This window comes from Gouania willdenowi, chromosome 3 (assembly GCF_900634775.1).
Source record: "Gouania willdenowi chromosome 3, fGouWil2.1, whole genome shotgun sequence".
In the NCBI taxonomy this organism is placed as follows: domain Eukaryota; kingdom Metazoa; phylum Chordata; class Actinopteri; order Blenniiformes; family Gobiesocidae; genus Gouania; species Gouania willdenowi.
This window is the reverse complement of record NC_041046.1, coordinates 15,599,695-15,610,062: the sequence shown is the minus strand read 5'-3', so window position 1 is coordinate 15,610,062 and position 10,368 is coordinate 15,599,695. Positions and strand designations below refer to the sequence as shown.

At 40.8% G+C, this 10,368-nt stretch overlaps 1 protein-coding gene across 1 annotated transcript in view; it reads right to left on the bottom strand.

Moving 5' to 3' along the window:
* Positions 1–1,460: 1,460 nt before the first annotated feature.
* Positions 1,461–10,368, bottom strand: part of fto (FTO alpha-ketoglutarate dependent dioxygenase) — a 178,488-nt gene continuing 169,580 nt past the window's right edge. Inside the window, exons 9-10 of the mRNA XM_028441540.1 lie at positions 4,732–4,872; positions 1,461–2,915 (exon numbers count right to left, since the gene is read on the bottom strand). Of these exons, the coding sequence (XP_028297341.1) occupies positions 2,909–2,915; positions 4,732–4,872 (148 nt within the window). The 3' untranslated portion in view covers positions 1,461–2,908. The remainder of the gene's footprint in view (positions 2,916–4,731; positions 4,873–10,368) is intronic.

Sequence of the window (10,368 nt, the reverse complement as noted above, 5' to 3'; positions counted from 1 at the left end):
GCACAGGCCGTCCCTCTGCTGACAGCGCGGCCCAAAGCGCTGATGCTATCTGCAGCTCTCCTCCCTGCTTCTACAATTACTACTGCCTCTGTGGCCTCAGGGTTCTCAACACCAAACCTGCATTCCAGCAGCATTGGAAGTGATATTCTCTACATACCTTTTCCAAGTGTACAGGCTCCAGCCCACATGCTTGTACAAGTGTATTCATTAGTAAAAACAGAAATGTTTTAAAGTGTACAGATGTTTCACCACTTGACTCTGCTGGAGGTGGGGGTCAGGTTCTCACCCATCCTTCACATGTATTAATATATTCCATATTCAACACAATACTTCAGTGAATCCTGAGAAAAGCTACACAACTTTAATTTCAAATCCATTTCCAGATGTCATTTACCTTCACAGCAATCAAGCCTGGGGCTTAAAGCGCGGCACTGAAACCATTTGACTGGAGCATGACCCCTAATGCTGATACCTTTCCCCACCACACACCTGGTTATTTTATCTCCTTGTGCTGATTGTTGGCCTAATTTGAGGCTGGCTTGGCTGCTTGGCTGGCGGCTGACCCCGGTCAGAACAATGCATACCTGTAGCTCTCAACAGTGCTGTGTAATTGTCTCTTCAAGTGGGGACCTCTTTTTCAGACCCCCCCCCCCCAACAATCCCTCGAGGGAAGAGCGTTCTGTGCTCATCCATCACTCAGTCACCCAACCACTACAGGAAGTAGTTAACATTAGCAACCTCTGGGATGGCAGTTAGTAAAGGGTGTGGAGCCAAAGGTTTTTTTGGAGAATATAAGCCGTCATTTCATTTCATTTCAGGGTGTGACATCACTCATTCAATCAAACCATCAATCACTGTCTCACAGAAGATGTTTGCTCAGCTAAAAATCCAGCCAGTTCCTTTGATGTGAAGAGCAAACGGGATGTGAGAGGCATGTGGCACAAAGGCTTGTTTTGTTGAGAAGAGAGCAGTTGTACATGTGTATTACACAAAGACTTTTTTTTTTTTTACCTTTACATTTGTTTTTGTTCTGAATGCTGTCACATGATGGACAGGTCCTCAGGGAACTCATCAGACTCAATCTATCAATGTTTTTACATTGAGTCTAACAAACATTGTTTCTGCAGTTATTAGGGACCAGGAAGCATAAGCTGCTGGGAACTTATGGTTATCCTGCATGTTTCTTCGTCTTCTTCCAAGGAACTCTACTTCCCACCGGCAGAAAGAAGGCCTCAAAATGCATGATTTCACTGTTTAAAATTGTGTCTCGAACCATTTATTCATTAATCTTCTGTACATCTTTTGATCAGGATGTTTATCCCGGCTCACATCAGGCACAAGGTGTGGCACATCATCAGCATACTTACAATCAATCATGAGTCTAGGCTTTAGTGTTTCTGTTTATTGCAACGTGTGTCTGCTATCCACCATCCTGGACTGGAAAGAAAGAAAGCAGGTCATAGAATAAATCAGTTTTTGTTTTTTTTATTTACTGCCATTCCTATTGCTTCAGACGGACAAGCTGTGGCGCAGGGAGCACGATGTGATTCAAAAAGTCAATGCTACTGTCCGATCTAACAAACAAATCTGACAACAACAAACAACAAAGTCGCAGCGAAAAGAACAAGCAAGAAGAACAGCGTTTGGCAACCATTAACATCTTGGAAAAACTTCAGAAGTAAAAGAATGGAGAGCATTCTGCATTTTTAATAGTAAACAGCATGTCTATTTCATCATGAACTAACAAACGAGGAAGGCTGCTACACCGCTTTGACGTTGATCACCTTTTTTCCCCCCCACTCATTTCCATTTTCTTCTTCTTTTTTTTTGAGTGCTGATTCTTCGTCAGAAGTGCCAGATCCGTCTCTCACTGGCTGGTATGGCCTGCAGCATCGGAGGGGAATGTGGCGCTCTACACACTTTAAGAGTAATTAAAAGCAATTGAACAGCTGTAATTATGAGAAACGGCGGTTGTTTCAGGTCGTTCTATCAGTTCTGCCTTTCATCAGAGCAAGAGGCAGACAGGCCCCGCTGCCATGTGCACATCTTCAAAAACAAACAACTGGCAGGCTGCCTACAGGCTGCCATCCTAACACACGCACACACACACACATTTGAAAGTGCCCATGCACAAACAGACCAACAAAAAAAAGAAAATTAAAATATCCAATAATTTACAAGACAAAAAAAACAAAAAAAAAACCCACTTCTGCACACAATGCACATACACATGCACAGATGCGCACGGACATTAACATTCTTCATATTCTTTGTTTGTTGACATTCAAACATTCTGTTCCTCTGCTCTCTTTGGTCTTGTTCCACCTCTGAACACAAGCTACAATACGATGGGGTTGGGTTCCACAAATCACTAGTGAACACCATGTTGAGCAAAGTTGAATATTCTTACACTTCTATACTGTTAATATAACACTGTGTGACAAGTAGAAAGCATATATGTATGTATTGTATGGTGATTATTCAGAATAAGTCAGAACTGGGTTATATGAGATTATGTGAAAGAATACATTGAAATAATAAATAGTAATGCAGAGTATGCTAACACACTGAAATGCAGCTTCCAGGTAGGGGTTGGTAGAGTTGGGATGCTAGTAGCTGTGGTGCGGAGCGTGACGTTACTGAAGCGCTATTCCTGTCTACAATGGTTGCTTTTCCAGCCATGGCTGGGACGCCGGGATTGGCTGGTAGCGGTGGGCTTGGGGGTTGTGGGAGGGAGGGTGAGGAGGGAGGGGAAGGGGGGGAGTAGGGTGGGGGGACACTCGAATTAGAAAGAGATCAGTCTTGATGGGATCACAACAGAAGGTGTTTCCACAGGAGTGTCCCCTCAGTTCACGTTGCGGGGCGTTCAGAAACCATGTCAGGTGTTTTCATCCTTTTTGTGTCTTCATCACATCCTGCCAGAGGAAAAACAGTCAGTGGGTTTTCATGAATCCAATGAATGACCAGGACACTCTTTGATATTATATTCGCTCTTTATATACACCTCACACCTTGGATAACTGCCGCTTCTGGCAGATGCCAGTGTTCATTTTTATGGCAGATTTTGATTTAATTTTAGTCATAGTCTTTTGACTAAAATGCAACTTATAGTCTAGTTTCGGTCAGTTAAATGACATTAAGATTAATATACAATAATAATAATGCATTGGAAGTTATATTGTGCTTTATCATAGACACTCAAAGCGCTTTACATTTATGTGCATTATTCTTTCACTCCACACACAGTGGTGGTAAGCTACTATTGTAGCCACAGCTGGCCTGGGGCAGACTGACAGAAGTGAGGCTGCCATAGTGAACCATCGGACCCTCCATCCACCACCAACACTCACTCACACACCACATACATACTAGGCAATGTGGATGAAGGACACTGACAATGACTTGGAGAGAGTGGGATTTGAACGCTCAACCCTCCAGTTATTGGGTGACCCACTCTACCACTGAGTCACGGTCGCCCATTACAATTTATTAACCTGATATGGAATAGTATTAATGTTTGTAAATACACACATATATTTGATGTGATCAATTCATGGGATCACATGAGTTCTGATTAGATTTTGTCCCATGTAATAAAATTATAGTTAAGTTTATGCAGGGTTCCTACAGCTTTAGTCAAACTAAATTAATGACTTTTTAATGTTATTTGAAATTAAATTTAAGACCAACTTCACAGTAAACACAACTGGGGGGAAAAAAAAAAACACCACATCAATTGCATAGAGTTAGGGTACATTTTTTTAGTGTCCATACGTAAAACTGGCGTTAGTAAACACACAAAAATACACAAAATGATGATAAAATACACAAAAAAACTGACTAAAAAACAAAGAATACAAACAAAATACAAAAAAATAAAAACTATTAGGATAAATCTTTGTTGGATAGGCAATTTTTGTTAAGTTTACATTTTCCCATGTTGTTTATACAAAAAAAAAAACAAACAACAACAACAATTATTTCCATTTATTTTGAAATGTGAGACTAATTACAATAATTTAATCATACTTATGTGTTAAAATGTAAGACTTTTGAAACATTGATTAAAGACATTTTAATGACAATTAAGGCCTTATTTTTAGAATCATGAATTGAATGCCTTTTAAGACAATTTAAGGATCCGCGGGAACCCTGTTATGTCAGTTGACAAAAATATTAATATATTTTGATATAGTTTTTGTATTTTCTTTAAACATTTGTCATAGTTTTTATGAACACAGGTAGATGCTAAGGGTCAAAAGTCATTGATTACACCACTTGTAATTTAACAATTCCGCCCTTCTTCAAATGGAGCCGGCACTCTTTCATGAAAACCATTTGTTTGGAACATTGACACTGTTCCTCGTGTACAACAACTGGTATGTAAATACCAGTCTTACCAGTCTGTGAACAAAAAGACACAAACAACTATGTACACTGTTGTTCCACCTGCAGGCAGTTTAGAGTTTCTCTTTGTGTGCACAGTAGTTAAAGAACTTGTTGTGCATTTCCGTGCCTATAATTAAGATTGTAAAAATTACATTAAAGAATAGCTTAGAGAACAATGGGTGTGTGTGTGTGTGTGTGTGTGTGTGTGTGTGTGTGTGTGTGTGTGTGTGTGGTGAATGACTGCACATTACACAATAGTGTACTTTTTCTCACAGATACACGTGCATCCATGATGGACGTACACAGTGGCACATTTCAGCACTTCCTACATATTGGGCCCACCTCCAGATCAGTGACTCCACTCTGTTGATGATGTCTGCCAGATCAAAGGGCAAAGGCATGCTGGGGTCATCCACACCCCAGAAAGGCCGGTCCACCGGGGCCTCCTCAGGGGGCAGCGTCTGGGCCAGACTGGAGTGGCACCTGAGGTGACACAAACACAGGAAACAAACAGACCCATTAACCACGCCTACTCCCTCCCATCAAAACCAACTGGTGAAGACGCATCACGATGGGACAAACGTCAACACTGAGTCGTAAAACTTCTACGGGGATTTTTGACTTTTTTCAGGCACTGGTAAAACTATATTTAGGACATTTTAAACAAACATGCTTTCTCATCCAATCAAAACAGCAGCTGTGCTGGGAAGTGATGACACACACACACACACGCAAGTTAAGGTTGACATCGTTACATATTTTAAATGTGTTCTCTTAAAGAATGTGTTTAGTGTGAGGGACAAAGCAATCATTTACTGAGAGAACACGGAGAGCACAAACCTCCGCCATGTGCCAAATATCCTCTTTGCCAAGTATTCAGTGATCCTCATTATTCACACTTTGAAGTTATTTTTTAATCCCAATTATAAAGATACAGTAGGTCCAAATGTAAATGAGTAATACGAATCCTATCTAAATATTAGCGATTAAACACTGAATCGGGATCTGATCCAGATTAAATATGGGATTATAATTCACAAAACAACCTGACATAACTTGGTCAAATGTTATAAAGATTGGTCAATTACAAGCTGAGATATTGATTTTTGAAATTTGGCAAATGGTGAGAGTTGTAATTTTTTATTTTTATTTATTTAAACTGATCCAGAATGAGTATTTAGATCCAGATCTCCTACAAAATGTAATAAAATCGTCCGTCTTTGGTTAAAATCTACTTTTGATTTAACCATGCCAACAGACATGGAAAATATCACCTCCTTAGCGTAAGTTGATCAAACGTTGCCATGTAATCAAACTAGCGTTACAGGTGCCAAAATAAATGAAGACACAATTATTGTGATGTGTTTGACAAAGAAGGTGATCATCCGACACAACCTTGGGTAAACATTCTTTTTTTTGTGTGTTGCAGGTTTCTACACAATAAAGCAGTTTTCATTTCATTTCATTCTAATCAGATTTTAATGAAATCATTATCACGTTGAATACAAAAAATAATCCTAATTAGACTTGCTGAAGCTTCCAAGCACTTAGAGTCAAACTGTTCCAGGAAAAAAAAGGTGGAGAGTGATGTGTCAGCGAGGCAACAAAGGGCTCCAACATCTCTGACATGATTGGAAATCATGATACCATGTATCATGATTAATGCCCTATTCATCAGGCACACGCAGCAGGCTGCTTTCACAGGAGCATCACTCTTTATTGTTGCCACTATGACAGAGTGAGGAGAAATCCAGCCTCCATATGTCAGCGCATGGTTTTGGTATGATTAATAATATAAAGGTGGTGGTAATTTCCTCAGTCTTCTCAGCCCCTGCAGACCTTGTCAGAGCTGTGTAAATATTTACTGCAGTGACTCTGTGTTGCTCTCTGCTGTCGTTGTAAATCTGCCCTCCCTCTGACTCTTGACAGATGGGAGTGACCTTTGACCTGGAGGTGCATGAGGGAGAGGCAAAGGATGGCATTTTGGATGTTGTGTGTGTCAACATATTTCCACGCCGAGCGATAGTTGCTTATATTCTCAACTGATTCATTATAAAAAGGGCCTATGCTGTCATTTCACTTTACCACCAAACAAACACGGACACACACTATTCGGTATTCTTTTGTATCTCACGCTGACCTTTATTTTCAGCACTGAGTGTCGATGCCTCGCAGCCTTAGATCTAACCTTTGAACCAATATCAGAACCTTGAAAGTGATCGCAGGACAGGGGGAATTTATAGTGACTCTAAGATGACTTAACCCTGTGCTCTTCACACACACACATGTCCCATCACACAACCATCACCACCTTGTGGCCAGTGACTAAAGGAGAGGAGGAGAGGGCACAGCAAGCTAAAACAGGGGGGGAGGGGGGGTGGGGTGTGTGTGTTATGGATGAGATAAGGGCGTGTTAAAGTTGTCGGGGGGACAGCCACAATTTGTGGCAATATATTTTCAGTGAAGCCACTTAATGTTTGACTGGCTCTCGTCCTAAGTGCTGCATTTTGGTGTGGTTGGCCCTTTAAAGAGCTGCTACATTATGATGGTGAGGAGCAGCATTAACATCCACTGTCCAATATATCTTCTGCGCTCTGGATCAGGGCCTGATAATAGCATCTGTTAACATGCACTAAGTACCATTATGTAGCACATCACTTCATAAATAATACGATTAGGCGACCTTGGGGCTTTGCGACGAGCCGTGTGTTTAAATGTTCTCATCATTTATTTAGGGTGCGAATTAAAGGAAGCACCACTTCAGAGGAGGCGGAGGAGGACATGGCAGGCATATAGATCTACAGGGTGTGTGAGTGTGACCTGACCCAGACAGCACACACACACACACACCCACACATGATGCAGTTCTGCTGACATCAGCTTGCGGACACTGTAGTCCAAGAAAGCCATGGCTTTTGATTTGATCTAGTCAAGTATTCATGTAGCAGAGCTATGAGAGAAAACATTTGTCTCTCATCTACTGTACTGACTTGTAGTCAACGGCAACGTACTTTAAGAAACCCCATCAGTCGCACTCAACAAAGGAGCTCCAGACCCTTGACTTTGCAACATTAGTTTGCAAACAAGAAGCTCCTGGTTTTCGACAGATAAAAGATATCAAGACTGGAAGCTATCAAAGGTAATATAGAGTACGTAATTCTGCACACCCTTACACAACCTACCACTGTTCACAGAGTATCGTCCCCTGACTGCTAAAATGAAACCAAACAAAAAGTCAATATGAAGCGAGGCGCCTTAAGCTCTTCAGGGCTCTTGCAAGGAATTCAGTGTAAGCTGCAGTGGCGTACAAACAAGGTTTAGCAAAGGACTTTCCCATAGCAAAATAGTCCACCTTCTGGTTAAGGTCAAAGAAAAGGAGTTACTTGCATGTGTGTGTGTGTGTGTGGAGAGGGTGTTAGTGAAGTGAATGTGTTTGTGAGTCCAATGTTTCAATGGATTAACCTCAGACAGATATGGGCCTAACTATCCCATCTGGCGCTCGGTCAAGAGAGATTGGCAATACAGTCATTTCAATTTGCCCTGAAACCTTATAGCCTGGCAGACCCCAGCTCAAATGGTATGCTAATGTGAAAGGTATCTTGGATTCTATCGCCTCAATTCCACAGAGGCCTTTCCCACTATGCAGCACCATGCACTTGAACCACGGCCGGGGCGGAAGGTTTCAACGACCCCACATAGCAATAGGGGCCGGAGCCCCCTTTGCGCTCAAACTAACCACTTTAGCTAAAGTGAGTGTTAATTATGGACAGCAAAGCAGTCAATAAAAGGTTAATGTAAAAGTCAAAGGATAAATTCCTTTAAGCATTGCATCATTCCACCATCTCTGCGACCAACACACTGCTCACAGGTCTCCTAATCAATACGTTTTACTGTAATGCGCTCCTCATCGATTTCCTCCCCTTGGTCCATGGTCTGAGCTCCATCACTTGGTTTAAAAAAGAAAATGAGGAGAGGGAGAGGTTAAAAACGAGGGAGAAAACGAGTAAATACAATGATTAACCTGGGTCTCTCACTTTGTTGTTGCGACTCACTCTGAAAGGCTTGTTAGAAGAGTGCAGGATGGTCCAATATCATCAGTGCCATCACCAGCGTCCAAAACCATCCCAATCATCAGCATCATCAGGCCACTCAATCTCTGGCTGGTGTGTAATTGTGTAGCAATACACTCAAGCAGGGCCATACATTAAAAGGTCCTCTGCTCTTAACAGGATGAAAATACCCTAATAGACAACATCAGTGCTTCCGACTCATGCAATTACACTGATAAATGCACAATTGTGTCAGGCCCAGTGAAAAACAACCCAGAGGATGTAGATAGAAGACAACACTTATTGCATTATTTCAACAGCAGGTCATTTGTAACCATGTGGGTGTGGAGTGCTCGAGCAGGTTCAGAATAAAATGTGCCAGAAATCTAAGTTTGGAAACACAAGACACATCAAACATACTTACACAGTGCACCTGATGGCCTGAAGCCCATACAAATAGTGTATATTTTCATTCAAAGATATTATAACCTAAAGAACAGATATCAAACACCATCCATCTATTTTCTATACCACTCAAAGTAGCAGAGCACAGAAGCCCATTTCAGCTTATTTAGAGCACAACACAATGTACCAATTATGATAAACCATTATAATTAGTGCTTTTTTTTTTTTTTTTTTTTTAAGAAATATTTCATTAAAAAAAAAAACTTTAGCGCAAACCTCCATCAAGCACCAAATCTCCTCTTTGCCAGATATTGTCAGTTATCTGGATCACTGATCCTGGTACCCTAACCCTAACCCTAACCCTATTCACACTATAAAGGATTGGAAGAACGTTTATCCCCATTAATAATGATACAGTAGGTCCAAATAATGGGCACCTCCATTTTCCCAACAATATTAGTAATTAAATGCACAATCCGGATCTGATCCAAATGAAACTTGGTGGAATAATTGAGGAAACTACCCAACATAATTTAGTAAAATTTCAAATTTTTGAAATTTTGCCAATGATGGAGGGGATTTTTGATTTTGAATCAGTATACTGTCTTTTACCTCTATCAATCCATCTACACGTGCCTTACCATTTTAGTCCATCAGAATATCAGAGCACAGCCGCCTATTCCATTCCTATTTATATATATCTCTCTAATCTATGAATCTACCACATTAGACACGAAACAACCTCCCAGTCCCCGTGGGTGCTGCAGTGCCCATTTACCTGACTGCCCCATACTCTTGCAATACTCGACTAGAGTTTTTTCCCATACATGGCTGGACTTGTCACAAAATAAATTAGTGCTAGCGCAAAACAGCGAGAGCATGCAACCACCTAGAGACGGTTGATAACTGTTAGTGTTTATATGATCGTTGCAGATGGATTTGCAGTGAGGTAAGAACGCACGATAGTTAAAAAAAAACGATGTTATGTCTAAAGTCGCACTAATCACCATCTAAAACGTGTTTGAGCACTGGCGTGTTTAGGCTTCAAGCAGTTGTTGGGTGTATTTCCTCAGCGTTTTCTAAACAGCGGGATTACTGCACTTTAGCAGAATCTCTGTTTTCAATATCAAGTCATGACAGTTCATAGGTAATAACAAAGCAGTTATTAACAGACTAACAGAGGACAATGTCAAAATCAACTCTTAACAATAGATAAGAAAGCTGTCATACTGTAGATTTAGTATGTTCTAAATCGTGACCTTAAGCACAGGTGACACCCAGAACAGGTGTAGATCTGTGCTCTAAAAGCTACAACTGATGACTACCTGACAAATCTAATTATAACCACAGTGTGCCAAGTTTTACTTGCACCTGGTGTTTAAAGATAATAAGGGATGACATTCTCATTTGTTTAGTTGATGTTACACCCAAACACATGCCTATGATTAATTTGGAAATTAGGTAACACCCTTTTTATAATGCATAGGGCTTTGCAGAGAGATTATTTACATTTAATACAATGAAT